The sequence below is a fragment of the Myotis nattereri genome (genome assembly GCF_964212035.1).
Source record: "Myotis nattereri genome assembly, chromosome: 10".
Taxonomy (NCBI): Eukaryota; Metazoa; Chordata; class Mammalia; order Chiroptera; family Vespertilionidae; genus Myotis; species Myotis nattereri.
The window spans coordinates 53,150,252-53,178,054 of record NC_138085.1 but is presented as its reverse complement, the minus strand read 5'-3'; the positions used below and the strand labels follow the sequence as shown (position 1 = coordinate 53,178,054).

The following is a 27,803-nucleotide window of genomic DNA, read 5'->3' as shown; positions in this document are numbered from 1 at the left end:
TTCTATCAGAGAATGTAGTTTCCAGATACCCCTCCATATCCAGCCTCGGTAAAGGCAGAGGAAGGTGGTTAGAGATCCAACTCTTTGGTATTCAGGCTTTCACTTAATCCCCACTTTCAACCCTCTACTGTGACAGTGTCCCCAAGTCAAAGGTCTCTCCTATTTCAGAAAATAAATATTAGACTCCTGAGGTGGTAGTGGCAGTTTTACAAGGGGGAAATGAGTATATGTCTTGTCTGTGTGGGCATTTAGCTCCTCTCCATATAGACTTTCACCATGCCCTCAAATTCTCAGCCTTGATCCTTTCTGATTTTTTTGTGGATATAATTTTTTCTCTTTTCTTCTCTGTTCATTTAGGTTCTAACTGCTAAGTTCACCACTGCCCTTCCGTCTGTTGTTACTAATAAGTATATCAACAGCCTCTGTATCTGACTGTTTGAAGCATTAACTGAAAAATCATGATTCCTCCATCCTCATACCAAGAACATCCATGCATACACAATCAAAATATGACCTCTATTTGATGAGTAAATGCTTTTCTGTATTTCCTAAATTTGAAAAACGTACTGTCTCATTCTAGTTAGATTCCCATCCTATTTAATAATAGACAAACATGGTAATTGAACATACCTTCACTATGCCTACCATTGGCTAATCAGCACGAAATGCAAATTAACCGCCAACAAAGATGACGGCTAATTTGCATACTGCAGGCAGGGCGGGCCAGTGTGAGCCGCCATCCGGGCGGGCCCCCGTGTGCTGCCTAAGCCGTCGCCAGCTGGGACCCCCGTGTGCGGCCCTGGGCAGCGGGGCTTGGCAGAGCGAAAGAGCCGCCTAAGCCCTGCGCAACCCGTGTGTGGCCCTGGGCGGGCGGGGCTTGGCGGTGTGATAGGCTGAGGAAGCCCAATTCTTGCAGGAATCTTCCTGCAATGGGCTTCTAGTTTATAATATTTACTCCACTATGTTTATGGTTTTGCAGCCAATTAGAAGGGCAGAATGTCATTAAAAACAGCTCAAAGTAACTCCCTCAACTCCTTACTATATTTGGTAACTGTAGTAAGGAAATAAGTATGAGCTTTGACTATGGCAAGTTCTAGTTTGTAAAATAGTTGTAGGCATGTCAAGTTGGGCAAAGAGGTGAGCCACAAGATGACCAAGAGTAAATATGTAGGAAGGGATCCACGATAGCAGCAAATGTAATCTATTATAAGTTTTTCAGATATTTCAGAATTACAGGAAAGGTTAGTAATCTTTTCTGAGATATATGAATGAATGGTTTGCCCGCAACCCAAGCATGTGCCCTTGACCAGAATCAAACCTGGACCCTTCAGTCCGCAGGTTGATCGATGCTCTATCCACTGAGCCAAACTGGCCAGGGTGCTAGGTAATGCTTGAAGTAAAAAATGGCACATGTAAATGAGCATTTTAATATAAATCATTAGAATATATTTATAGTATATATAAATGTATACATTAAAGGTAATATTGAAATTTTGCTCTACAGATTATTACTCCAGAATTAATTCTCTTTAAAAAAATATATCATGGGGAAGAATTAGAAGATGACTGTGAAACAGATTCTTCCATTACAATACTGCTTCTGTCATGCAGAGTTTTGACAACAGTTGTGGCTGGTGACTGCAGCACTTTGCGAGAAAGCCTCATTCTTCCATCAGCTGGATCACGTCCAAAATATTTGACCTGTGTTAAAGAAACAAATTTACTTTTAAAGTTTTTCCTTGTTTACTGAAACCATAGCTCAGGCTAAGTGAGGGTATATGCTAATAAATATAATTTGGTTAAGCAGTGATTATAACAAAGGAAAAGAGACGGGGTATTATTTGCCTAATTATAATCTGTTAGATTAATTTGTGCCTTCTTATTCTCTCCAGGGCAGGTCCCTACACCAGAAATCAAGTGAAAGTCATGATAAATGATTCTACAAGGGCTTTTGAGCCTAACTGTGCTACAAACTATACAGGATTACACTTAGGTCACTCAGACTACTGCTCAAAGGACTATCACACTGGAGATTATTTGGCTTGATCTTAGACAATGAAAGTCAGGGCGACTGTGGCAGTATTTAAAATCCCTTATGATGTTAAAAGAAAAGTCTTATACAGAGATATTATGTCTTAGTTCTCATCTTTCCCTAGAGGCTACTTGAACAATGGGTTTGTAGACTGAGAATAAATTAGAAGCCACAGTTACTCAGATCATGGGTATTAGGTATAACTGGAACAAAAGGTGGTGTGGCCCAAGAAACTCAGACTGGCAATAAATTCTTTCATCAACTCCAAAAGGACTATTAAAAAAGGCCAATTTTGTTATCAATTCTGGAACTGAACAATACGGCTTTTATCAAACTCAAAAACTTTTATCCTCAAGCAGAGTATTAGAGTCCAAACTGTTTAAATATGACATTCAAGATCCTTAACAGAGTTATCAGGGTTCTACTGTCCTGTCACTAAATCACTGACTCTGCATAGCCATCACTGACTTGTTCGTGTAATTTTAAAAGCTCTAAATGGAACTATTATTCTAACTAAACTGTAAACTATAGACTCCTTGAGGGAACGAACTGTCTTAAATCCTTAATGAGTCTATTTAAGCAATCCTAAGGTTAAAAAAGAAGCACAGCAGATAAATAATACAAATCACAAACATTGCCCTGGTTAGAGTGTCCTTCCTGAAACACCATGGTGTGGGTTCAATCTCCAGTCAGGGGACATACAAGAAGCAACCAGTGCATGCATAAATAAGTGGAACAATAAATGTTGATTTGATTCTTTCAGCTTACTTTTTGAAACAATAATTGAAACTTTAAGTACAATTTACAATTCTAGGCTAAAGGGTTGAATACAAGTACCTGAATTTCTTGGCCAACTTCTAATCCTAAGGCAGTGGGATGTTGAATCTGAAAGAGAACATGTTAAACTATTAGTCGTCATTTATAATTACTTAATATCTATGGTAATACTCATTTTTCCCCAAGTGGAAAATAGCTTTATTGGTTTTTCTGATAATAAAATCATAATTATAAAGATTTAAAATAATACAGAAGTATTCAGATGATAGTAAAAAGCATCTAAAACCCTTCTACTTGTAGATAAATTATTGCTAACACTCCAATGAGTATCTCTTCAAATGTTTCCCTATTTAGTGTTTGTATTGCATTTGTTAAAATGGACCTTTCTGAGCTTGTTTCATTCAATGTGTTGAAGACGTCTTTTCATATCAATAAATGAAACATTACAGTTGAGTACTGAAATGATGTAATTTGTATAACCAATCCCCTATACATGGTCACTTTATTTTAAAATTCCAGGGTTGCAAATGCTAATTGATAAATATAGGTGAAAGTGATATGGGTTTCAGTGTATTTTCCAAAATAAAAAGTTGACAAAAAATTAACTGCAGTATTGAAATGATTATGTATTCATCTACTCTAATTATCCTCTTAGAACAAAGACCTATGTAGAACTCTTAGGTCCAAAGGTACTCATATATATTTACCAAATACTTTCCAAAAAGTTGGCTCCAATTTATATTCCTATCAGCACTGTATGAGAATGTCTATTTCTTTTCCACATTCTTATCTATACTGGGAATTTTCAACTATCCTAAAGTTGAAAAATGATAACTTTGAATATCTTGGTTGGCATTAAAAAATGATTGGTCTTGTCATATTCTTTGCTCATTTTCCTATTGATATTCATCTTTCTTACTGACCTATACAAGATCTTTATATATGAATCTTTGTCATGTTACAAGCATTTTTTCTTTAAGTTGTTGCTTGTCTTTCAATCTTATTGTAATTTTGCAGTATAATGAGATACAGTATTATTAATTTATTTACATTTTGGCTTTGATACCGTGCTGAGAAATATTTACCCAGGCAGAAGATTAAAACATTCTAGTCCTCTTTCAACAGCCTTCCATGCCCCAATTTTTATTTATTTATTTTTTTACATTTAGCTCCTTGATCCAGATGGGATTTTTGTTTTTAATATATTTTATTGATATTTTTACAGAGAGGAAGGGAGAGGGATAGAGAGTTAGAAACATCGATGAGAGAGAAACATCAATCAGCCGCCTCCTGCACATCTCCTACTGGGGATGCGCCCGCAACCAAGGTACATGCCCTTGACCAGAATCGAACCCGGGACCCTTGAGTCCGCAGGCCGACACTCTATCCATTGAGCCAAACCAGTTAGGGCAAGGATTTTGGTATTAAAAGAGTAGAGATCCTTCTTTATGATAACAAGCTGTAACAATACAATTTACTAAATAATCTCTGATTCTTCTTTGACTGCAAATACAATGTAAACATTGTATTATGTAGTCCCCTGTCCATAACTGAGTTTATTTCTGTTTTATGCATCATCTATTTCAGGGTCAGTAATACACTTTTTTGTTCTCTATAGCTTTATGCTTTAATATATGGTAAAAATAGATACTCCTATTATTCTTCTGCCCTCTGTCCCATTGTTTTCTTGAGTATTTTCATATTCTGCCTATGAACTATATAAAAAAGATTAAGTAAATTTAAAAACATCCTAAGAATTATCTTGCCTTGACTGGTTGGTCAAGAAAATTGGGAAAACAGGGTTATTGCTATTTTAAGTAATTGCTTTGTGTTAACTCTAGATGTTATTTCACCCCAAAACTTTCAAGAGCCGTTTCTATTCTGTCATGGAAGGAGAAACAAGTATCTGTGATAAATAATGTAAAACCTTTTGTCAGCAGCATCTCTATCAGTTTTGGTTTTCTATATTAGGCCAGAGTGTACAGTTCTCACCAGCCCAGTAAATTTCACTATGATTATTTTAAGGCAGTTTGAAAAATCAAATGTCTGGTTTTTTTTTTTTTTTTTTTTTTTTTTACCTTTCGTTGATCAAGTTGTGAGTTATGAAGTAGTACTGCAGTCATATTTGGATATAGTTTAACCATTACTCCACTGTCTCTACAAAAAAGGAAATAGGCCTGGTTAAAACATTAAGTATCTATGTATCCATCGATAATCAAACTGTGATTATGTTTTCCTAAGAGAAAATAAAAAACCAAAAATCCCTCCAGTACATGTTTTTTCTTTCTTTTTTCCTCCAGTTTTACTGAGATAAAACTGACACATAACATTGTATAAGTTTAAGGTTTCAGTACATGTTTTTATAACTGTAAGAAGTATGATTGTCTAAAAGGGATACTTATTTTTTCAATTAAAAATATACCCTATTTAAATATTTAAATACTATGTATCAAAGGACAGAGAAAAGATAACAGAAAATCATGCAGTGAAAAGCATTTAAATATAAATATATATATATATATATATATATATACACACACACACACACACATATATATACTTTCTGTATTTCTCTTAGTATTTTCCAAAAAATTTTGAATTGACATTAAATATTTTAAGAATTACTATCAACTTATTACACAGTGATTTAAGGAAGGAGGTTAGATAACTGGTATACTTATTTTATTTAAAAATTTCTTATTTTCTGTAATCTAAAATCAGCCATTCATTTCGTAGTTCTCACCTTTAATATTACATTATCCCATTGCCTTTTATTATTCATTTCAAATTGCTTTGACCATTCATGCTACATCTGATAATTTTTTTCGTGGAAAAGGATTTTCTGATCCTTAAAATCAATCTTTTTATCTAGTAAAAATAAAATGTACTACATAGGCAATAAATTGTACTTAAGACCAACAAAAAAATACCAAAGAAAGAAAAAGCAAAAGGAAAGAAAAATTAAATATTGCTAATAGTCTATTTTGGGTTTGTTAACTGTTTATTGGGAAAATTAAAAAGATGGGAAATTTGGTTAAACTATTCAGAAGAATCTATTATTATAATTTGTAATTACAGAACCATGTTACTGAAAATCTACAAACTGATGTAGAAAATAAATTTATACCTTAAAATAATTAATGATTATATGGTAACTGACATATACTCTAAACATAACTTCTAAATAAATAAAGCAAACATATATGAATCTTATAATATAAATCTTATTAAAAAAACCAATAAAACATATTACTTGAAATTACCTGATTTCAGTTATTGTTGCGGTATATACTGCTCCAAATTCCAATTGCTGCTCTTGCTGTAAGTGCAAAATAAGCCATAAGATTCATTAAGAAAACAGTAACAAAAAGTAGAAAAAAATAACTGTTATAAGATCCATACTTACATCATCTTTGCAGATTTCCATAATGTAGTCTCTTGCTTCATGCATAGCACTGGGTATCGGTGCAAATATAGAAAATGTTTCTTCATCTATCTGACTAATGGTTACACCTTTTAAAAAGATAATTTAACATATTAAAGTTAATTTGCTCATTCCAGTGGAGATTAGTCTAAAAAGATGTGAGTCGAGGAAAGTGACCTGGAAGTAGCTGGGCAGGGTTGTGCTATGTTTAATCAATGCTTTAGGAATGAAGGGATTTATTTACCAACAAATAGACCCTGCATCTCTGGTATGTAGCCAGATTGTGCTAGCCAATATCCCCTCTTTCTTGCAGCCCATAATCTGGTGGGATAAAGCATGCAAGTTCTAATTTTGGAGATTTTAGTTTTGCTCTCTCTTTTTTTTTTTTAATGTTTTTTTATTGATTTTTTACAGAGAGGAAGGGAGAGAGAGAGCTAGAAACATCGATGAGAGAGAAACATCAATTAGCTGCCTCCTGCACATCTCCCACTGGGGATGTGCCCGCAACCCAGGTACATGCCCTTGATCGGAATCGAACCCGGGACCCTTCAGTCCGCAGGCCAACGCTCTATCCACTGAGCCAAACCGGTTTCGGCTAGTTTTGCTCTCTTAATTATGAGTAAAGACAATAGTAGAATTCTTTCTTCAACTTTTCTTCTCTCTCCCTTTTATCCTTTAGAGTGGTGAACAGTGGATAAGGGAAGAAATCATGTCAGTTTCTCAATCTTAACTGGCTAAGGTGACTCTCCTCACTCTCCTTCAATAATCTCAAAGCTGGTAAGTACTAGGTAACCCAAAGATTGCTTTCAGAAAAAAAACAAATTAAAGCTTACTATTCCTACACTTACTCTTTATTTTTTATTTTTTTACACTTACTATTTAAAAATAAGAGTAACGCTATGTGAAAAATGGCAGAAGTAATTGTAAGAGAAAATTAAAGCAGAACTCTAAAGTGAAAAAACTAAACATTTTTCTAAATACTTGATTTTAAATTGTTGCAAAAAAACTAGGAATTCTAGGTCATCTTTCTTGAAGACAGTTAAGGATGATCATTTGCTAATTTATTAATAGGCATACAGAAAACTTACAGTAAAGCCATATCTATGTTATATTCTTTTCTTTTGGTCTTCCTCTCATTTTCCAAACATATATTTTTAGAGCAACGCAATAGAAATGAAGTGACAAACTTACATGGCCTAGCATTACATAAAAAACCCAAACTTCATATAACACTTACCTGTTTCAGCCTGAAGTTTTTTTAAATTATATCCACCTGGTCCAACAAATTTTGCTCGTTTTGATAATGGAACCTGAACAGTTTCTGAAATGTAGTATAGACAAAAATATAAATAAATACATATATGAATCTAAAACATGTCCTGGTTACTTAAGAGTTTTTTGGCCTAGATACATGTACAAATATTTCAGTATGAAATAGAAAACAATTTGCTACTGATTAAAATTACTGAAAGTTCTAATATCAATATTCCCCCAAATTTAAAGCATTTAAATCATAAAAGTTTCAAAATAGATTTGTTTTGTGTATGGAGTTACAAATATTGAAAAATAATAATATACTTTCATATATTAACATTTATCTTATGAAATCAGTAATAATTTTATTACCTATAACAGGTCCATTTTCTTTTCTAGATGCCCGAGGCTTTGAAATAACTTTGTTCATAATCTGTAGTATCTCCTTCTTTGCCACTAGGAGAGATTAAAAACATAATAAAAATAATAACTACATAAACTAAATATGATAAGTTATAGCAACAGTTGTCTTAGTTTTTATGGCATAAAATTCAAATTTTTTAGCTTAATAATAAAAGCTCTTCACATTTGTTACCTTGACAATTCTACTTGTATTTCCTTCTCTATTATTATTATTATCTTAGAAAGTTAGTTAATTTGAAAAATTTGAATTTTTAGTGGCCCCACACTTTGGCGGTTAGTTATGTGTCTAATAACTTAATACTTCTTGATCGAGGGTGTTACATGAAATTTCATTTTCTAAAGCAATGCTTTCTAATAAGCCTATTTTTTATAATAAGCCTACTAGGAATTAGAGTTCCATTAACAAAGTAGATAATGATGAAAGAAGAATGAGGCACACTGGCTTGGCTTACCTGAGGCTTGTTGAATGGCCTCCATTACAATTTTTAATGGTATTCCAGGTAATTTAATATCAGCCTAATAAGGAAAAGCCAAATATTATATAAATACTGATTCACGACATTATTAAATATTATAAAAATGAAACAAAATCGGTTTAAAAAAATACCTGTAATGCAGTTATTCCCTTATTAGTGCCGGCTATTTTGAAATCCATGTCACCATTGTAATCTTCAATTCCCTTAAGGAATTTAAGAAATTATGATTTAGTTTTAAATACAAACAAAATTCACTCATTGTCATTGTAGAGAAATTTTAAAAAATAGCTTTAGATATAGTAAACTGTGTCCTCTAAGATGACACACATATTTTAACTGCTTCCAATTTGTGACTTTTAAGTTACAAATATTTCATCTGAAAAATCACTCTTTTTAGATCATGTTTTTCCCTAAAAGCATGAGGATTAATTTATGATTATCCTAAAGTGAGCTAAACTATGGATATTTATATGTAACATATATTTTTAACTCACATCCTATAAAAAACAAGGAGAAAATGTAGAGGAGGAAATCAAGAACAAGGACTTCTATATCTTGAGTCCTAGCATTCTTTTAAGCAAAGATGCTTGTAAAGTATGTATAATCTTTACAATTAAGTATTGGAAAATGTGAATATACTTGCCAGAATATCTGTTAGCAAACGATAATCTTCTATTTCATCCTTATCAGGATTGTTTTTGGTCACCAATCCTACTGCCACACCCGCGACAGCAGATGAAATAGGAACCCCTGTAATTGAGAGAAAGAACTTCTGTGTGATAGATACATCAGCCTAACACATACATTTATCATTCTGTTGACATTTATTTTAATGTAAGTGGATGGTATTCTAAATTGACAGTCACCGAAACTAATTTGGAAAGGTCTTTTTAAAAAAAGATTTCCCTCCTTCTGAGGTCACCCTACCTGGCTGTGTCCTTTGGTATTTGACTCCTTCTGGGTTCTGGTTACAGATCCCGCACCCCCCCCCCTTCCTTTTTTTTTAAGATTTTCAAATTGATTTTTGAGAGAGAGAGGAAGGGAGAAGGAGGGAGAGACAGAGAAACATTTATGTGAGAGTTAAATATGATTGGCTGCCTCCTGCATGTCCCCCCCCCCCCCCCCCCACCACCACCAGGGATTGAGCCTGAAACCTGGGCATGTGCCTTGACCAGGAATCAAACCAGCAATCTTTCAACCAATTGAGTCACACTGGGTGGAAAGATCTTAATAAGTTATCTAACTACCTCATTTTTCTTAAACATACAATAAAAGCCCCTTAAAAACAATTCTAACAAGTAATAATTCTTTTTTAGCACAAAGCTCTCTCTAATGATAGTAATCTTAACTCTTTTATTTGTTGATTGATTTTAGAGGGGGAAGGAGGGAAGGAGACACAGACTTCAATTTATTGTTCCATTTACTTATGCATTCATTGGTTTCTATCAGTATCCTTTTTATTGGTAGGCCTGTGTTCTTAGTTAACTCATGAACAAAGATAGTGAAAAGAACAAGGTTTAGGATGACACATCCTGAAGTATTACACTTGAGACCCTTCTCCTACTGACCCATCAGATTAACAAATCCCCTTTGCTCATCCTTCAACCAGTTATGAAATGTGCACCTAGCATCCAGTTTCAATTTCTGCATTATTTATACAAAGATCATAAAGGCTGAACTTTAGATACAATGCATAAGCAGTACCCTCCCTCCTCACTCCAAATCTAGTAATATTTTTGAAAACAAAATATTAGTTTACTATGGCATGACTTATTTTGACTTTCTCTGGTTCCTACTCTCCACAGCCCTCGTCCCTTACAAAATCCTTATAAACCATTCTTTTTATAGTGTACTTAAGAGTCTTGCTGAGGGTCACTTTCAGGTTCACTGAGTTATACTTTATAGAAAATACCTTTCTTTGCTTTCAGAAGTAAGAACTTTTTGTGTCTTTGGTATACTAACGACTCTGTGATTTCTCAAACACTTCAGTTATCTCATCTTGAAGTACTCATCATACTTGGGATGGATTCTTGTCTAAATCAAAAGATCTGAATTCATTTAAAACAGTTGAAAGCTCTTATAATCTCTTTTCAGTTCACCTTTTTCAAAATTTGTTCTGTGTTTTCCAAACTGAGATTAGAAGACTGATGAATGCAAGCTCCACAAGGACAGGGACTTTGTTTTGTGTCCTACTAAGATCAGTGCTTGGTACAAGGGTGGCATACAATAAAGATGTGTTGAATGAATGCCTGAAGGTGAAAATAGGAATAGTATTCTACTAGTTACCTTAAATATCAGATTGTTTCCCTTCCATGGAACACAACTAGAAAAACACCTTTAATTGCTTTTAACTTTTTTCCCTTTGGCTTAAATTTTAATCTCCCTAGATAATGTTATATATTCACACCATTCTTTTATTTTGTCCTTCGATAGGTTGTCCTATCTTTCATACTTGTACTGTAAATGTGTAAACTTATAGGGGAACTCCTTGTGTGGCCTCTTGAGTGACTTTAAATTCCTTTTTCTTTCTCGAATAGCATCATTAGTGACTATTTGGCAATAATTGTTATTAGAAACTCTTAAGTTTTTGACTCTTTCCCTTTTAGTGTTTCAGATTCAAAGATTATATTTAACCACTTGTAGTCTTCCTTCTTAAAATTATGTGTACACTCTACGAGTGGCACTGTTCTTCTCATAACTTATACAAAGTGGCTGGATGATTACATGGTTATTTTCCCTTATCAGTCCTACTACTGGAATCAACTTTAGTGAAAGGTGGAGCTCTCCACCTTTTGGAAGGTGAGAAAGCTTACTGGGTCACCAAGGGCAAGTAAACAATTTCAGTGTATTGCTTTTAGCCAAAAAAATAGGAATGCCAGCAGATATTTGTGACTACTTTGCTTCTGGCCTGGTTTGGTAAGTTGTAATATGACTTCTCTAAGTCTTACTAATAAATATTCAATTTGAAAGAAATCTTATATTTTATACTAACCAAGTACTGTATAATAAAGCATTAGAAGTTTTGAGACATAATTCTTTTACCTGCATCCATTAATGCTAAACTTCCACAACATGCAGATGCCATAGAAGATGATCCTACAAAAAGAAAAATATTTGCTTTATAATATACTGATTTAAAAAATACATATGTACACAAAATAATTGGTTCTGGTTATTTCCTTATAAATACTCAATTATAATACAAAATTTAATAATTTTTTCAACTTTTTAAAAGCACTTAAGGAAAGCTCTCTTAAATCATGAACTATAAAGATGCATATATGATAGCTTTTAGCTGTATGTGGCTACTAAATTTAAATTGAAGTAAATTCGGTCCATCAATGAAGAGCAAAGAAATTGAAAATTTTCATCATCAGAGAGCAGTGCTAGCGATTCTGATTTTAAGAATCCTCCCAGAACCACTAGCATGCCTCTTTTGTTGCTTAGTCAGAAGTAGTTAAAGATACAGGGCTTTGGCTCTCCCACTGGACCATAAGCAGGAGCCTAACCACACCCAGTAAAAAACAGTCTCTAGTTTAAGTTCTGAGCTTGCTTTATTTTGCTTAAAAAAAAAAAAAAATCTATGACCACCTGATCTATGTCTGCTACATCTTTGAGAATTCTGTACCCTTTCTGCCTTTAATGACTTACCTTGCCTTGACCTATGGACTGATTTTTAAAAAAATTTAAATTTGACCTTTTAACCTAGCCCAGTGATGGCAAACCTTTTGAGCTCAGTGTGGCAGCATTTTGAAAAACCCTAACTTAACTCTGGTGCTGTGTCATATATAGAAGTTTTTTGATATTTGCAACCATAGTAAAACAAAGACTTATATTTTTGATATTTATTTTATATATTTAAATGCCATTTAACAAAGAAAAATCAACCAAAAAAATGAGTTTGCGTGTCACCTCTGACACTTGTGTCATAGGTTCGCCATCACTGACCTAGCCTCTCTCTGTGGGGTCTACTTATATCTGTGCCCCTTGCCTAATGGATCACTCAGTTTTGGCCCTTGCTCTGTGGTTTGTGAAAATAAAGAAGCAACCCAAACTGGATTTTTTATCCTATACTAGGGGCTCATGCACGAATTTGTGCACCTTGAAAGGAACTGTGGACTGTGAGGCTGTGGTAGGCATAGGGGTGGGTCTTGGCCCATCCTCCATGCCCCTGGCCAGGCTCCTCCCACCGCAGCCTCCTCTTCCAGTCTGCCAACAGTCCCGCTCCCGCTCCTCCTGCCCTTCCCACGCGTTGATGGCACCTGCCCTGCTCACACCCGCTGAAGGTGCAGAGCTATTGGGGCCAGTGCCAGCAGCGGGTGCGAGTGGAGCTGTGCTATCAGCGGCTGTGAGTGGCAGCTGCTGCCCTATCACCCCAGGAGCTGGGGGAGGTGGAGAAGCCCTCAGGGGCAATCAAGGCCAGCAGCCACTGCTCACACCCGCTGATGGCGCCAAGCGATTGGAACCGGCACCAGGCAGCGACTGCGGTTGTGAGCAGGGCCGGTGCTGGCAGTGGGTGTGAGCGGGGCTGTTGCCGGCAGTGGGTACGAGAGGCGGCTGTCGGCCCCAATTGATCTCCCCTCAGGAGCAGGGGGAGGTGGAGAAGTCTGAGGGGTGATTGGGGCTGGCAGCCACTGCTTGCACAGCTGACAGCACCGAGTGATCGGGGACAGTGCCGGATGCTGGCAGTGGGTGTGAGCGGTGGCTACGGCACTGGCAGCGGGTGTGAGCAGGGCCGGCGCCGGCAGCAGGTGCAAGCGCCAGGCAGGACCACAGCCCACGGGAGCAAAGAATTTTCAGTAACCACCAGAGGCTCACCCCGATGGCAGTAACTGGCGCCCCACCTTGGTCTGGTGTCCCCGTCACCTGCTCCACCATCCCACCGTGGCCAACACCCACCATGTTCTGTGCACGCCCCCTGATGTCAGCACACGTCATAGTGACCAGTTTGGTTGTTCCACCGTTCGGTCGATTTGCATATTAGCTTTTTATTAAAAACTTAATATGCAAATCGACCGAACGGTGGAACGACTGGTCGCTATGATGTGCACTGACCACCTGGGGGCAGACGCTCAATGCAAGAGCTGCCCCCGTGGTCAATGCACTCCCACAGGGGGAGCACCACTCAGCCAGAGGCCGGGCTCATGGCTGGCGAGTGCAGCAGTGGTGGTGGGAGCCTCTTCCGCCTCCTTGGTAGCGCTAAGGAGCAGCAAGCCTAACAGTAAGGAGCAGTGAGCAGGCAGGCGGTAAGGAGTGAGGGGTCCCAGACTACAAGAGGGCGCAGGCTGGGCTGAGGGACCTCCCCACCCCAAGTACATGAATTTCGTGCACCTGGCCTCTAGTAACAGATAGAGAGAAATATTTGTTTTAACATTGTTTTCAAAACATCTAATTAGATAGAACAGATTCAGTCAAGTCTATGATTAACTAAACACACTGTATAATAAACAATGTAATATTAGTTCTGAAAAGTTAGGAATATAACAAGGGTGCCCTAGCTGGTTTGGCTCAGTGGATAGAGCATCAACCTGTGGACTGAAAGGTCTTGGGTTCAATTCCAGTCAAGGGCATGCTTGGGGTCAGGGCTCAATCCCCAGTAGGGGGCGTGTAGGAGGCAGCCAGTTGATGATTCTTTGTCATCATTGATGTTTCTCTCTCTCTCCTCCCTCCCTCTCTGAAATCAATAAAAACTATATTTAAAAAAAAGAATATAACAGGGAATCTGATCTTTTTGACTAGGAAAAATATATTTCAATGTCATACCATTTGACTCCAGGACTTCAGATGTGACTCTTATGGTGAAAGGAAAATCTTTGGGAATAACAGGATACAGAGCTTTCTCAGCAAGAGCACCTAAATTAGAATAAAAAATAATGAGCAAAAAAAAATGTCTCTGTAAGAATACCATATAAGTTTACAAATTTGTACTCACCATGCCCAAGTTCTCTTCTATTTACACCAGTGACTTTGCCAATTTCATTTGTTGCATAAGGAGGAAACTTAAAAACAAAACAAAACAAACCCACATACATATATGACTGACATGGAAAGATATCCAAGATATATTACCAAAATAATAAAACAAGTTACAAAACTGTAGACTTCCAATTTGTTAAAATAAAAAAAGAATATAGATACATACACACACAGAGAAAATGTCTGGACATCCATATATACACTATATTGCTAAAAGCAGGTATTTCTAGTGTATTGTGAATCAGGTAGGAAGTGAATAGTTTTAAATTATTAACAATAACAAGTATATATTTTTTCACCTGAGAATATGTTTTCTTATTATTTTTATAGACAGGAAGGAAGAGGGAGAGAGGAAAGAAAAAAGAAACACTGCTGTAAGAGAAACAAACATTGCCTCCCTCCAATACTCGCCCAGCTGGGATCTGACTGCAACTTAGGTATGTGCCCTGAGCAGAAACTGAACATGTGACCCCTTGGTCTATCAGAAAATACTCCAACCAACTAAGCCACAATGGTCAGGGCAAAATATATTTTTATAATATGACCAAAAAAAAACACCCCAAAACAAACAAGGCCAGATTAAAAAAAAAATCCACACTGGAGGAAACAGATCTTTTCCAGTAAGGGTTTTACTTTAGACAGAGGTTGTAAACTTTTATTTGATTACCAGAGGCCCAGTGCATGACATTTGTGCACTTGGGGGTGGGGTGGGGGAGTCCCTCAGCCCGGCCTGCGCCCTTTCGCAGTCTGCGAGCCATTGGGGGACGTCCGACTGACGGCTCACAGGGAGCAGGCCTAAGCTGTCAGTCAGATATCCTTAGCACTGCTACAGAGGTGGGAGAGGCTCCTGCCATCATTGCTGCGCTCACCAGCTGTCAGCCTGGCTTCTGGCTGAGCGGAGCTCCCTGTGTGGGAGCACACTGACCACCAAGGGGCAGCTCCTGCATTGAGCATCTGCCCCCTGGTGGTCAGTGCGCATCATAGTGACCAGTTGTTCCGCCATTTGGTCGATTTGCATATTACCCTTTTATTATATAGGATTATGTTGTCTTAAGGGATATGAATTAGTTGTGATCATTTAAAAAATTGGGAAATTAACCATAAAAATCTGGAATTCCAGTTTTTTGAAACAAAATATTTTTAAGGAGTGATGAATTAAAGGAATCTGATTAAGTTCTGGATTTAGCAGTCAATTTGCAGGAGATAGGAGGACAGAGGAACGTCCTGAACTGCACCATGAGTGCAGCACCACCCTGACTGGTGAATTCTATAGTTCAAATGGCTCTGAGGCCTCAGACAGATTATAAAGAAATGAATGTAATGAAGGAGAAATCTGTGGGTTAAAAGAGACTTGAAATACCAAAATTTTTAAATGTGCAATACTAAACTATAGTAGCTAGGGATGTACACTAAAAACACAAGGCAGTGATTATAGAAAACTCAGGAGAGTAGTTACTTTTAGGGGACAAAGGGTGTTGAGACTGGGATGAAAAATGTGGAATGGTAACATTCTATTTTCTGATTTGGGTGGAAGTTACATGAGTGCCTGCCTTATAAAAACTCATTAAACCCTATGTCGTTTTACATGGTTTTCATTACCTGTATTTTACTTTACAATAAAACTATTTAAAAAATGTGATGATACAACATAGCCCATAGTCATGTCCTACGCCCTACCCTACCTCTTTCCCAATTATCAGCTAGAGCTACACATTTCAGAGCTGCCCTTTTATTTTTTTTTATTTTTTTTATTTTTTTATTTTTAAATATATTTTATTGATTTTTTTACAGAGAGGAAGGGAGAGAGATAGAGAGTTAGAAACATCGATGAGAGAGAAACATCGATCAGCTGCCTCCTGCACATCTCCCACCGGGGACATGCCCGCAACCCAGGTACATGCCCCTGACCGGAATCGAACCTGGGACCTTTCAGTCCGCAGGCTGACGCTCTATCCACTGAGCCAAACCGGTTTCGGCCAGAGCTGCCCTTTTAAAAAAGATTGCTATATGTGCTTCTATAGCACTTGGGTATATCCACAAAAGGACATTTATAAGGGACACCTGATTTGTGAAAGTCACCAGGTTTATGGATATTTTCTAGCACATATTACATGAAATGTTCTCTATTAATTATAATAGGTTCACCAAAATTGAGATATTGGGATTTGGGGAAGCCAACAACAGTCACTCAAAGGTGAAGTGACTTGCTGTTTTACAATAGCCTTCCAGTGTCTATGCTTTAAATAATAAAATTAAAGTATTATATGTCATGTCTGGTCCTTTACAATAAGTTGTGAATAAAGTCAATCACAAACTCAATTAAATGTACTAATTTCATATAAAGTGCTTTAATATTAAATACATCAGTTCTTTGACTGCTAATCAACTGAGTAAAAATATGACCATATAAATGTATAAGAGAGAAGGTAATTTGCTAGTTGAGGTATAGTGGGGCCTTGACTTATGAGTGTCCCGACTAATGAGTTTTTCGAGATACGAGCCGTCTCTCTCAGCGGAATTTTTGCTTTGAGTTGCGAGCTAAAATTCGGGTTACGAGCCAGCTTCAGATACCCCACCGCTAGTTGGCGCAGCAAACGTCACAGTGAATGCCACAACATCAGCCCAGCATCACGTGTCATTGTAATGGTGAAAATTGATTTGACATACGAGTAATTTGAGTTATGAGCTCCGTCACGGAACGAATTAAACTCGTAAGTCAGGGCCCCACTGTATTTGAAAAGCCCAATTGTTGTTTGACACATGTGAATAAGTACAACTCTTTCTTGACTAAAACAGTATTGCCTACTATACTTTAATGTATGACTCAGAACAGAAGTTGCTAATTGGAAAGCTACTACTTATCTTTCTAAATCCCTTCTGTATGCAACAAAGTAAAAGTCCCCAAATCCACCTTAACAGACATATGATAAAACTAGCATAGTAAAATGTAAATGGTAGAACCTAGGTAGTGGGTATACAGATATTCATTGTAAAATTCTTTCAACTTTGCTGTATCCTAAACATTTTTCATAAAATATTTTAATAATAAAAAATTCACCTTACCTCATAGTGCAGCATGAAATTTTTATCTTTTATTCCACTACAAACAAAAAGCAGAATATTCAAACCATTATACAGATACAAAATTATTTCAATAAACAATTAAAAGGGATTTAAAAAACAACACAATTGGGTATTAGAGAGTTGGTCTGAAACTGAAAACGAGGAGAATTAGAAGGATGTCAGAGACAGTATTTTTTCTGGGGCTAATGATTGAATTCTGCACAGATTTAGGAAGACAGTTTTGCACTTAAATATCCAGATTTGAATACTAAAACCATCTTTTAAAGTATTAACTATTGGGAGAATCATAAATGTTATAAAGTCATTAGTTAAGTCTAAGGATCTTTCTCCCAGTCAAAAATGTGAATTGAAGATCAGTAACTGATTTGACAGGCAAAGATCTTTTCAGAGTTTGAAGCTGTGCTGGCTCCTTAAAAAAAGAGTCAGTGTGAAGAAGAGCAGGGCAACCCAGTTTTGGCCCAGATGAGAATTTATAATACAAAGTATAAGAGCTCTTCCAAAGGATTATGATTATGATGAACATTCCAATCTTATACTAACAGCTTCACTGTCAATTTTATTAGATACATGAAAAACAATTAGTGATGCTATCATGAAGATACAGGGGATTATCCTCATCAGTTGGGCAGTAGGAAGGGGGAGGCAGTCCTATAGTCTTTCAAAACCCTTAACCAGGGAAAGGGAAGCAACCCTGTTAGGCACTGAGAAAAGAAAGAGCTATGGTGGCCATGAGTCCTAGGACGTTGATGCAGTAATGCTAGTGGGTATTGTAATATAGATTCTTATCATATGAAATTGGCCAACAGGATTTTATTGCTGATGTTTTAGGAGCAGAAGAGAGCCAAGTATTTCTGAACACAAATTCAAATGTGCCCTGGAATTAGACAAGGTTTTATCATTTAGTAACAGCCATCAGATTCATTTCAGCAACTGGATTCCTGCTTTTTACTTGCTCTCTTCTTCGTAACAGAAAAATCTATCCATTCAAGATTAACTCGGAAATGTGTCCTGAGGAATGGTTCTAGAGACAGAGAATAAACTAAATGTACCCATATTAAAGAATTAAATTCTTTACCAATATTTGTTTTGACCAATGAGTTAGACAATATAAAAAGTCCCTTGAAATTACAATTATGTAAATAGAAAAAAGTAGAGAGGTACAGGTCTTAAAAAGTAATAATGAATAATAATATACCACATGAGCTTCAATTATACATGGGGACATCATAACCTAAAAACATAACTTACTTCATAGCTGTCATAATTCGGTCTGACTTAATACTGGATTCTAATGAATCAAATGTGACAGTACAAAACACCTAAAGAAGAAACAAAATTTGTCAGGCTTTAGTTTACTAATGGCAAAGATGAAAATGAGAAATATCTGAAGAACCCAATTAGCTCTTAAAGAAATGGGATAAGTATAATCTATACAAATCTACACATGGTACTTAATACAATAATCATCAATAACCCGAAGGTCTAATATCACATAGAGTACATATGTAAAGCATTGTACTAGAAGTGCTAGGGGAGGAGGAAGAAATATTCATAAAACCTGACCATAAAGAAAGCCTCAATGAAGGTCCAGCCAATAAAATTGCATTAAAAAAATTAATCTTCTTTGAAGGGACTTAACATAACCCAGAGACTCTACAATATATCATTCAAAACATTCAGGATACAACCTACAAAAAAATAGGAAATGGGACCCATCCTCAAGAGAAAAAGACAATGAATAGAGATTGACCCTGAGCTAATTCAGATGTGCCGTGGGCAAACTACAGCCAGCGTTTGAAATGAATAAAACTAAAAAAAAAAAAAAAAAAGACCGTACCCTTTTATGTAATGATGTTTACTTTGAATTTATATTAGTTCACACAAACACTCCATCCATGCTTTTGTTCCGGCCCTCCGATCCATTGTGGCCCTCGAGTCAAAAAGTTTGCCCACCCCTGTTAGATTAACAGACAAGGACTTTCAATAGCTATTATATTCAAGGACATAAAAAAAACCCAAATGGAAATTCTAGAACTGAAAAATGTTATCTCATAAATGAAAGGAGATAACAAGAGTCAGTGAACAAGAAGACAGATTAATAGAAATTGCCCAATCTAAAGAATAGAAGGAATGGAGGAAGAACATAGTCTCAGGGACCTGTGGGACAATTTCAAGAGGACTAACAGATGTACTTGCAATCCCAGAAGGAGAGAAAAGAGAGTGAGATACCAAAAAATATTTGAAGAAATTATGGCTGAAATTTCTCAAGTTAAATGAAAGACAAATTTATAGGTTCAAGCTCAGGAAACTGTTAGCAGGATAAATACAAAGAAAACCATACTGTTCACAGTCATACTGCTGAAAACCAAAGACAATATCCTGAAAGCACCCAGAAGATAACAATAACGTACAATGAACAATGATTTGAATGAGTCCCAACTTTTTATCAGCTGAAAATGGAGGGGAAGACTCCATTGGAACATTTTTATGTGCAAAACAAACAAACAATCCCTCCCCCCAAAAAAAACCCACCACTCCAAAACACAAAATCTATATCCAGCAAAAGGATTCTTTGTGTTTAAATGCAAAATAAAGACATTTCAAATAAACTTATTTGAATTGTCAGAAAACCCACAGGACAATACTAACAGAGGACTAGTTGTAAACATGGATCTTCAGGAAGAAATAAAAAGTATTAGAAAAGGTAAATATATAGAAAAAAAATCTTTCCCTCTTACCTTCTTTAAAATACATATGACTGAAATAAAAGTTTTAACATAGCCTTGTAGAGTTTATAACATGTAGATGTAGCTCATAAGCCAACTACAGTATAAAGAATGGAAGAAGGGATAAATAGACCTAAATTGTTGCAAACTTCCTCATTTTATGTGAAGTGGTACAAAATTAACTCTAGAAAGACTGAAAAGTTAAAGTTGTATATTGTAATCTCTATGGTAACCACTGAAAAATGCAGAGGTATAGCTAAAATGCAAATAGACAAATTAAAATGAAATTTAAAAAAAATACCTGATTAATCCAAAAAGAAGTCAGAAAGAACAGCAAAACAAAAACAGAGGGGCCAAACAAAACTAATAATGAAATAACAGACCTAAGTTCAATCACATCACTACTTAAACTGAACATTAATGGACTAAGTCCAATTAAAAGGCAGAGAGTGTCAGAACGGTTAGCAAAAGTATGTATAATATCCTAATGGAGTTATTTAAAAAACTTTATTAAAAGGCATAAAAAAAACCTGACTCAAAAGTGAGGTAGACTATATTCATTGTAAAGACTGTGATTTAAATTGTAAAAATATCATTTCTCAAATGAATTCATAAATTCAGTGAAATTTAAATCTAAATATTTTTCAGAACTTGATATAATAGTAAAATTCAAACGAAGGCACAAATGTAACATAATACCTAAGATAATAATCGAAGGAGAGGGGAGAATAAACAAGGATTTGCTTTTCATATATTAAGATATACTAAGATGATAATAATTAAAACAATTTGAAAATGGGCCAGGAAACTCATAGAAAAATGGAGGGAGATGTATTTCAAAATGTATTTGTAAACTTTGAAAATAAGGTGACATTGCAAATCAATGGGAAAAAAATGAAATACTAAAAAATAGTTTTGTAAAATTGGCTCATTCTGGAGGTTTCCACCTTGCACCATGTGCAGGAATAAACTCCAAGATAGATTAATGGTCTAAATTTAAAAGCTAAAACTATAATATTAATAGACAAGAAAGTAAGTGCATATTTTTGTGACTTTGGGGTAAGGAAGGAAATTTCTAAATATGACTTGAAAAACACAAACCACAAAAGTTGAATAGGGAAGGATTAATTACATCAAAACTAAAGATTTCAGGTTCACTGTAGACATACAGTAGTAGACATATAGTAGGCTACCACAAACAAAGTTAAAAGGCATATGAGAAAGAGGGAGATAATACATACAAATTCTGGTTATAGAAAGGAGTAACATATGAAACACTTAAAAAATCACTGAAAAATAGCAGAAAAAAGACAGTTAACCATACTGAAAAAAAATGCCCAAAGAATATGAACAGATAAACCAAAAAAGAGCAAACCTGAACCAGTGCTACCACTTTGCACACAGCTCCAGGGACACTATATGAAAATAGGGTCCTAGAGGTGTACAACCCCCAGGGTATGGTTTATACAGTGACCATATTGACTGGCTATTATATAAGACTAGAGGCCAAGTGCATGAAATTTGTGCACTCGGCAAAGGGGGGTTCTTGGGGGATGTCCCTCAGCCCGGCTTTGCCCTCTTGCAGCGCTGCTGGCCGGGTAGCCTGGGCCTCCCTCTGCGGGGCGATTGATCGCAGAGCCCTCTGATTGATCGCCCTGCAGAGGGTGGCCTGGGCCTCCCTCTTAGGTGTGATCGCGGAGCCCCTCCGATTGATTGCCCTACCGGCTGGTGGCCTGGGCCTCCCTCTGCGGGGCACTCGTGGGGCGATGGTGGGGCCTCCCGACCAATCTGGCCTAGCACCAGTGCGTGTCATAGCATGGTCATCCAGATGGTCATTCTGCTGTTTGGTTGTTCAGTCAATTTGCATATTATGCTTTTATTATTATAGAATATCTCACTCATAATTAGGGCAACACAAATGAAAACAATGATACACCACTTTATACCCATTAGATTGGCAAAGTTAAATTAGGGATTAATAGAAGAAAAAGGAGATACAAAGCATAATATACACAAAACAACAGATACACATACATGTTAAATACAAGAGAATGGGTGCCTATGTAAGGGAAAAGAATAGACTGAGGTACATACTAAATGGAGAAAATAAATTGAGGATCTTGAATAGACAATATCCCATAAACTAAGGAATATGCGTGATTCATTTATATGTACCTCAAAAAAGCTTTTAAGAAATTTTTAAAAAATGAGATATTAATCTGATTAGTACATTCCAATGATAAAAACTTACAGCATTCACATAATGTACCTCTATTAGATCTAATTAAGCAATCCTGATTCAGCAAATAATTATAGCTTTTTACATATATTACCTGTGTTTGTCCCCTTTGAAATAATGCTGATCCATGAAGAATTTTAAACATATCTACCTCACAATTTATATTTCTGAGTGAAGTCAAATCCCGACCATCACACCTATAGCAATAAAAGAAATAAGTGTATAAGGCCATGTTGGAAAAATAATATATTATTTTATCCCTATCAGGAAGGTCTCAACCCCAGCTGCATATCATAATCACCTGTAGAACTTTAGAACTTTACTTGGGCCTCACCCTAATACCCACTGAATCAGAATCTTGGGGGTTGTTACCCATACACCTGTATTGTTAAAAAGCTCTGCAAGTAATTTTACATGCAGTCAGGGCTGTAAAGCACTGCTCTATGCACAAGGCCCACAGAGAGATAGTCAAACACATCCACAAAATTCACACACCCTTCTACAGGTACCCAATTATAAAATAAATATAATTCTCTCCTGTTTACTTAAAGAACAGTTCCTTGTTTTGAGAAAGCTGCCATTTTCAAGGCAACTTGCAGAGACAGTGCATGCTTCAATTCCATTAAAAAATGATATATTTACCTTTTATATTCATTCAAAATAATACTTCTAAAAACCTCTTTTGCAACAACATTGAACGATTCTATTATTTCATATGAATCAGCCTCTGGAAATTTTTCTATACAAGAAAGAAACACAAAAAAAAGGTTATCTTTTTTTGGAAGATAGGATTTCTTGTAAGTTCACAGTATCAAATCAATTAACTATGGAAGTAAACTAAGGGAGTTAACTCTGAACATTTAGTCCTCAGGTTAACGAAGTAGATAAATAAAATGTTCTCAAATAGGAGACACACAAGTATTATACCTCAAATGTACTATTATTGGGAACTTAGTTTGTTTTGTACCAGAATAGTGCTTTGAAATCAGCTCTCTATTGCATTATGTTACCTGACAAATCCAGCATACTGTATTATGAAAAAGTCTAAATGACACCTTTGAGAGCAGTCACCTTCACTGTTTTGCCTGAGGAACTTTTATCTTAGTCTGCAAATAGAGGAATAATTTTCTTTGTATATTACAAATCCCTAACATTTACCAAGTTCTTTCATGACCCCGGTACTTTTCTTTTTTAATGTCTTTAATCTTTAGAAGAACTTAAGGAGGTAAATTCCATTATCTCCATTCTACAGAAAACAAAGCAGGCCTAAAGAGGTGGTAAAGACAACCTGAGAAAAGTAGTAACAGACACAGCTATGATCTGAATATAGATCTGTCTCCCTAGGCTTATACTTTTATTTAGTTATTTTTTTAGAAATTTTTATTCATTTATCTTAGAAGAAGGGAGAGTGAGAGAAAAATATTGATTTGTTGTTCCACTTATTTATGCATTCATTGGTTAATTCTTACATGTGCCCTGGCTGGATATTGAACCCACAACCTTGGCACTGTGGGACAACACTCTAACCTACTGGGCAACCCAGCCAGGACTAGGCTTGTGCTTTTATTTATTTACTTAATATATTTTATTGATTTTTTTACAGAGAGGAAGCGAGAGGGATAGAGAGTTAGAAACATCGATGAAAGAGAAACATGGATCAGCTGCCTCCTGGCACACCCCCTACTGGGGATGTGCCCACGACCAAGGTACATGCCCTTGACTGGAATCGAACCTGGGACCCTTCAGTCTACAGGCCGATGCTCTATCCACTGAACCAAACTGGTTAGGGCTAGGCTTATGCTTTTACATGTTAAGCTACTTTACTTTATCAATTGATTGATGTCAAGCTTTAAGCACCATTATCTCAAGCACTTGATTTAGAAATATAAATTTAAAGTAACTGGAACATAAAATATAGTCACAGAAAGATATATATTAAGTATTGTATCTTTGTCAAGCAAGAATGATTTTAAGTATTATACTTTAATATGATCTTTTATGCTTTAACTGGGTTGCACTTGGAGAGGAAAATAATTACTAACAAAGCATTTAAAGTATTATCCTATGAACCCAGAGAGTCATGAAGATATTCTACTATGTATAATACAAACACAAAATAACTTTTCTTTTTAAATAAGGTAATAGGTATTATACAACTTCTCATTCTTTTTAAAAAATATACTTTTATTGATTTCAGAGAGGAAGGGAGAGGGATAGAGAGATAGAAACATGAATGAAGAGAGAAAAAGCAACCTCCCCCTCCACTGGGGATTGAGCCTGCAACCCAGGTATGTGCCCTGACTGGGAATCAAGCTGTGACCTCCTGGTTCATAGGTCGATGTTCAACCATGGAGCCACACCAGCTGGACACAACTTTCATTCTTAATAAGATGAAACATAGTGAGAGAAGACCAAACCTTTTCAAGGGTAATTACAGGTAATGGCTTTAATATCAATGCTAACAGCAGTTTTATTTTAAAACTAGAGGCCCAGTGCATGAAACTCATGCATAGGTAGGGTCCGTAGGCCTGGCCAGTGATCAGGGCCGATCGAGGCCTTCCGGCTGCCGGCTGGGGCCTCCCTTACCCAGCTGCTGGCTGGTGCCTTCCTTCGTTCTACGCCGCCCCCTGGTGGTCAGCATATGTCATAGTGAGAGATCGAACTCCCAGTCTCCCGGTTGAACTCCGGAGGGGACAATTTGCATATTAGGCTTTTATATATATAGATAACTAGATGACAGGTCATTTGATTAGCAGAAAAAATTAAGAAATATATGTCGTTTGTTATATATTCAGCTTGTGTGATTGATATTATACAATAAAATCCTTTGCTTAATTTCTAGAGAGCTAAATTCTCTAAAATGTAAATTTCACCATTCCATATGATATTAATATCAGCATCAGTTAACATATATTGAACCCTTGCTATATGCCAGGCACAGATGTAAATGATTCACTCATTTAATCCTCATAAACCAGATATTATTAGTATTACAGTTTCACAGATTAAGAACTCAAGAATTTTAAAGAATATTTTCCAGGTTTTCAGGTATCCTTGACAGGATACAAGGATACTCATCTTAGAGTATAATAATCTGATCCAGAAAAGATCAGGAATATTTCACATTCAAAATTTATTGGTGCCCAGGTCAGGTTCAGTGCTGAGAATAATCATAGAATTTAACAGTAACATTGGGATGTATCATTATCACAAATTTCCTAAAGGTAAAACTAAGGAGCAATAAGAATAACTGATTTTTTCAAGGTTTCACATCCAAAAATTTAAAAATCTATTCCTTTAAATACCTTAAAAAAAAAAAAAAAAAGAATACCTTTTAGTTGTTCCTCTGTATCTAATCTTATCTTGTTAACAGCTTCATCTCTGGAAATCTAAAAGAAAGTTGAGGTTCAGTTCTTATAAATACATAGCAATATTCAACATTTCTATTTTAAAATTATTTTACAATTAACACATTGTAACTACTCAGATTTCTCTAATGGTAGAATTCTTTAAAAGATTACAACTATTTATTGATTTATAAGAAATATTACCGGTATATAAATTCATTCAAATATACTTACATGTCCCTATAGCTTGTATTAATGAACAAAAGGAGAACAGAGAAGCAAATAGCTAGGTTGTTATTTAGCTTTCTGTTTAGACATCTTTTTAATAAAAATAGGACTGACATTCATTTACAATTTATGTGAGTTATGACAAAAAGAATTCCCAGGACAATTACTTAAGACAAAATCCATGTATACCTACTTTATCATGTTCATAATCTGTAAAAACTGCGTAGAGTCTTTCCATGGCAAGTCTATTTTAAGACAAGATAAACATCAGCATAATATTTGGAAACACAAGGCAGTGTCTATTACAATAACGAAATATTTAATGAGCTAAAATATTTAAACATTGCATAAAGAATTTAAAAATGTATTTATTGCTCTTTAACACTGTTATTCTGTTTGCTACTTATAATACAATACAGAATACAAATTTCTTTCTCCTTACTTCTCAAGGGAATCACACATGGTATTAGATTTTTTTTATACTCTCTCTTTTTTAACCTCTTGCTTTTTTTCTCTTCTCTCCATTCAGGCTGTTGTTGCGGACAACTCTTTTATTGGGAACAGTTTATATACTCTTTAATCTGGCTGATACTAAGGGAAATATTAACTTTTTCAATTTATTTTAAATAAGTGAAATACTTTTCTGGTGATTCATTCATATTTACTGAGTGCCTGCCTATGTGCAGGCATTGTTCTAAGCACTGGCATATAGTGTGGTTATATCTGATTTCTTTTTGAAAACCTCAACAGTTTCCTTACTCAAATACCTTATGCTGTATTCTCTTTTTCCTTGACACGGAGAGATATCGGAATTATTTGAATCTTGACCAATAAACTCACTCCCCTTTCATTTAAAATTCACACTTAGGCCACTGAAGAGGTGTGTGGGTTTACCTTTTTTAAAGCATTAGATTGACATTTATGCAATGACTTTTAAGGGTGCTGCCCTGACCAGTGTTGCTCAGTGGTTAGAATCAGCCCAGCACCAAAGGGTTGCAGGTTTATTTCCTGGTCAAGGGCACATACTGGGTTGCAGATTTGATCAGGGCCCCGGTTGGGCATGTGTGGAAGGCAACCAATTGCTGTGTCTCACTCACATCAATGTTTCTCTCTCTTTCACCCTCTTTCCCACCCTTCCACTAAAAATCAGTGGAAAAAAATAATATATTCAGGTGAGGATTAACAAAACAAACAAACAAAACTAGAAGGGTGCTACTTGAGAAATACATGGACAGTGCTTCCATGTGAAGTATTTTTCTGAGAGGAAATTAAATCTGGTGACAGTTTGTTTCTTTTTCAAAAATCCTCACCTGAGGATATATTCATTAATTTTGAGAGAGAGAGAGAGAGAGAGAGAGAGAGAGAGAGAGAGAGAGAGCAAGCAAAACATTAATTGGTTGCCTGTCATATGCACCCTGACTGGGGATTGAACCCGAAACTTAGGCATGTGCCCTGACTGGGAATTGAACCCTTAACCTTCTGGTGGTTGGGACAATGCTCCAACCAATTGAGCCACCCAGCCAGAGCTTTCACAGTTTCTTTTGCACAGATGTTCTTACTTATGCGTGTATGTCACAATCTCTGATGAAGGGGTAAATAACTTCTGAGGTGTCCTCTTGGTAATACCAATTTCTTTTACCAACTGCTGGATGCCCTGAATTATTTGTTGTGTATATTTTACTCCCACTTTGATAGCATGGCAAAAGTCCTGCTGTAAAATGTTCTCTGCAGAAGCCTCCAACATAACTAAAGAAGGAAAAAAAAAAAGATTGCTATTGAACATATTGCCAATATAACTTTTTCAAATAACATGACAT

General features: G+C 36.0%; 1 protein-coding gene across 1 annotated transcript in view; it reads right to left on the bottom strand.

Annotated features, from left to right (window-relative positions):
* Window positions 1-1,411: 1,411 nt before the first annotated feature.
* PNPT1 (polyribonucleotide nucleotidyltransferase 1) overlaps window positions 1,412-27,803 on the bottom strand; it is a 43,817-nt gene continuing 17,425 nt past the window's right edge. Inside the window, exons 9-28 of the mRNA XM_081101456.1 lie at window positions 27,546-27,732; window positions 26,180-26,231; window positions 25,743-25,800; window positions 23,054-23,150; window positions 22,506-22,608; window positions 18,695-18,765; window positions 17,426-17,462; window positions 14,319-14,385; window positions 14,150-14,239; window positions 11,429-11,482; window positions 9,030-9,136; window positions 8,518-8,589; window positions 8,363-8,426; window positions 7,860-7,943; window positions 7,471-7,554; window positions 6,216-6,322; window positions 6,073-6,128; window positions 4,888-4,966; window positions 2,870-2,917; window positions 1,412-1,701 (exon numbers count right to left, since the gene is read on the bottom strand). Of these exons, the coding sequence (XP_080957582.1) occupies window positions 1,543-1,701; window positions 2,870-2,917; window positions 4,888-4,966; window positions 6,073-6,128; window positions 6,216-6,322; window positions 7,471-7,554; window positions 7,860-7,943; window positions 8,363-8,426; window positions 8,518-8,589; window positions 9,030-9,136; window positions 11,429-11,482; window positions 14,150-14,239; window positions 14,319-14,385; window positions 17,426-17,462; window positions 18,695-18,765; window positions 22,506-22,608; window positions 23,054-23,150; window positions 25,743-25,800; window positions 26,180-26,231; window positions 27,546-27,732 (1,676 nt within the window). The 3' untranslated portion in view covers window positions 1,412-1,542. The remainder of the gene's footprint in view (window positions 1,702-2,869; window positions 2,918-4,887; window positions 4,967-6,072; window positions 6,129-6,215; window positions 6,323-7,470; window positions 7,555-7,859; window positions 7,944-8,362; window positions 8,427-8,517; window positions 8,590-9,029; window positions 9,137-11,428; window positions 11,483-14,149; window positions 14,240-14,318; window positions 14,386-17,425; window positions 17,463-18,694; window positions 18,766-22,505; window positions 22,609-23,053; window positions 23,151-25,742; window positions 25,801-26,179; window positions 26,232-27,545; window positions 27,733-27,803) is intronic.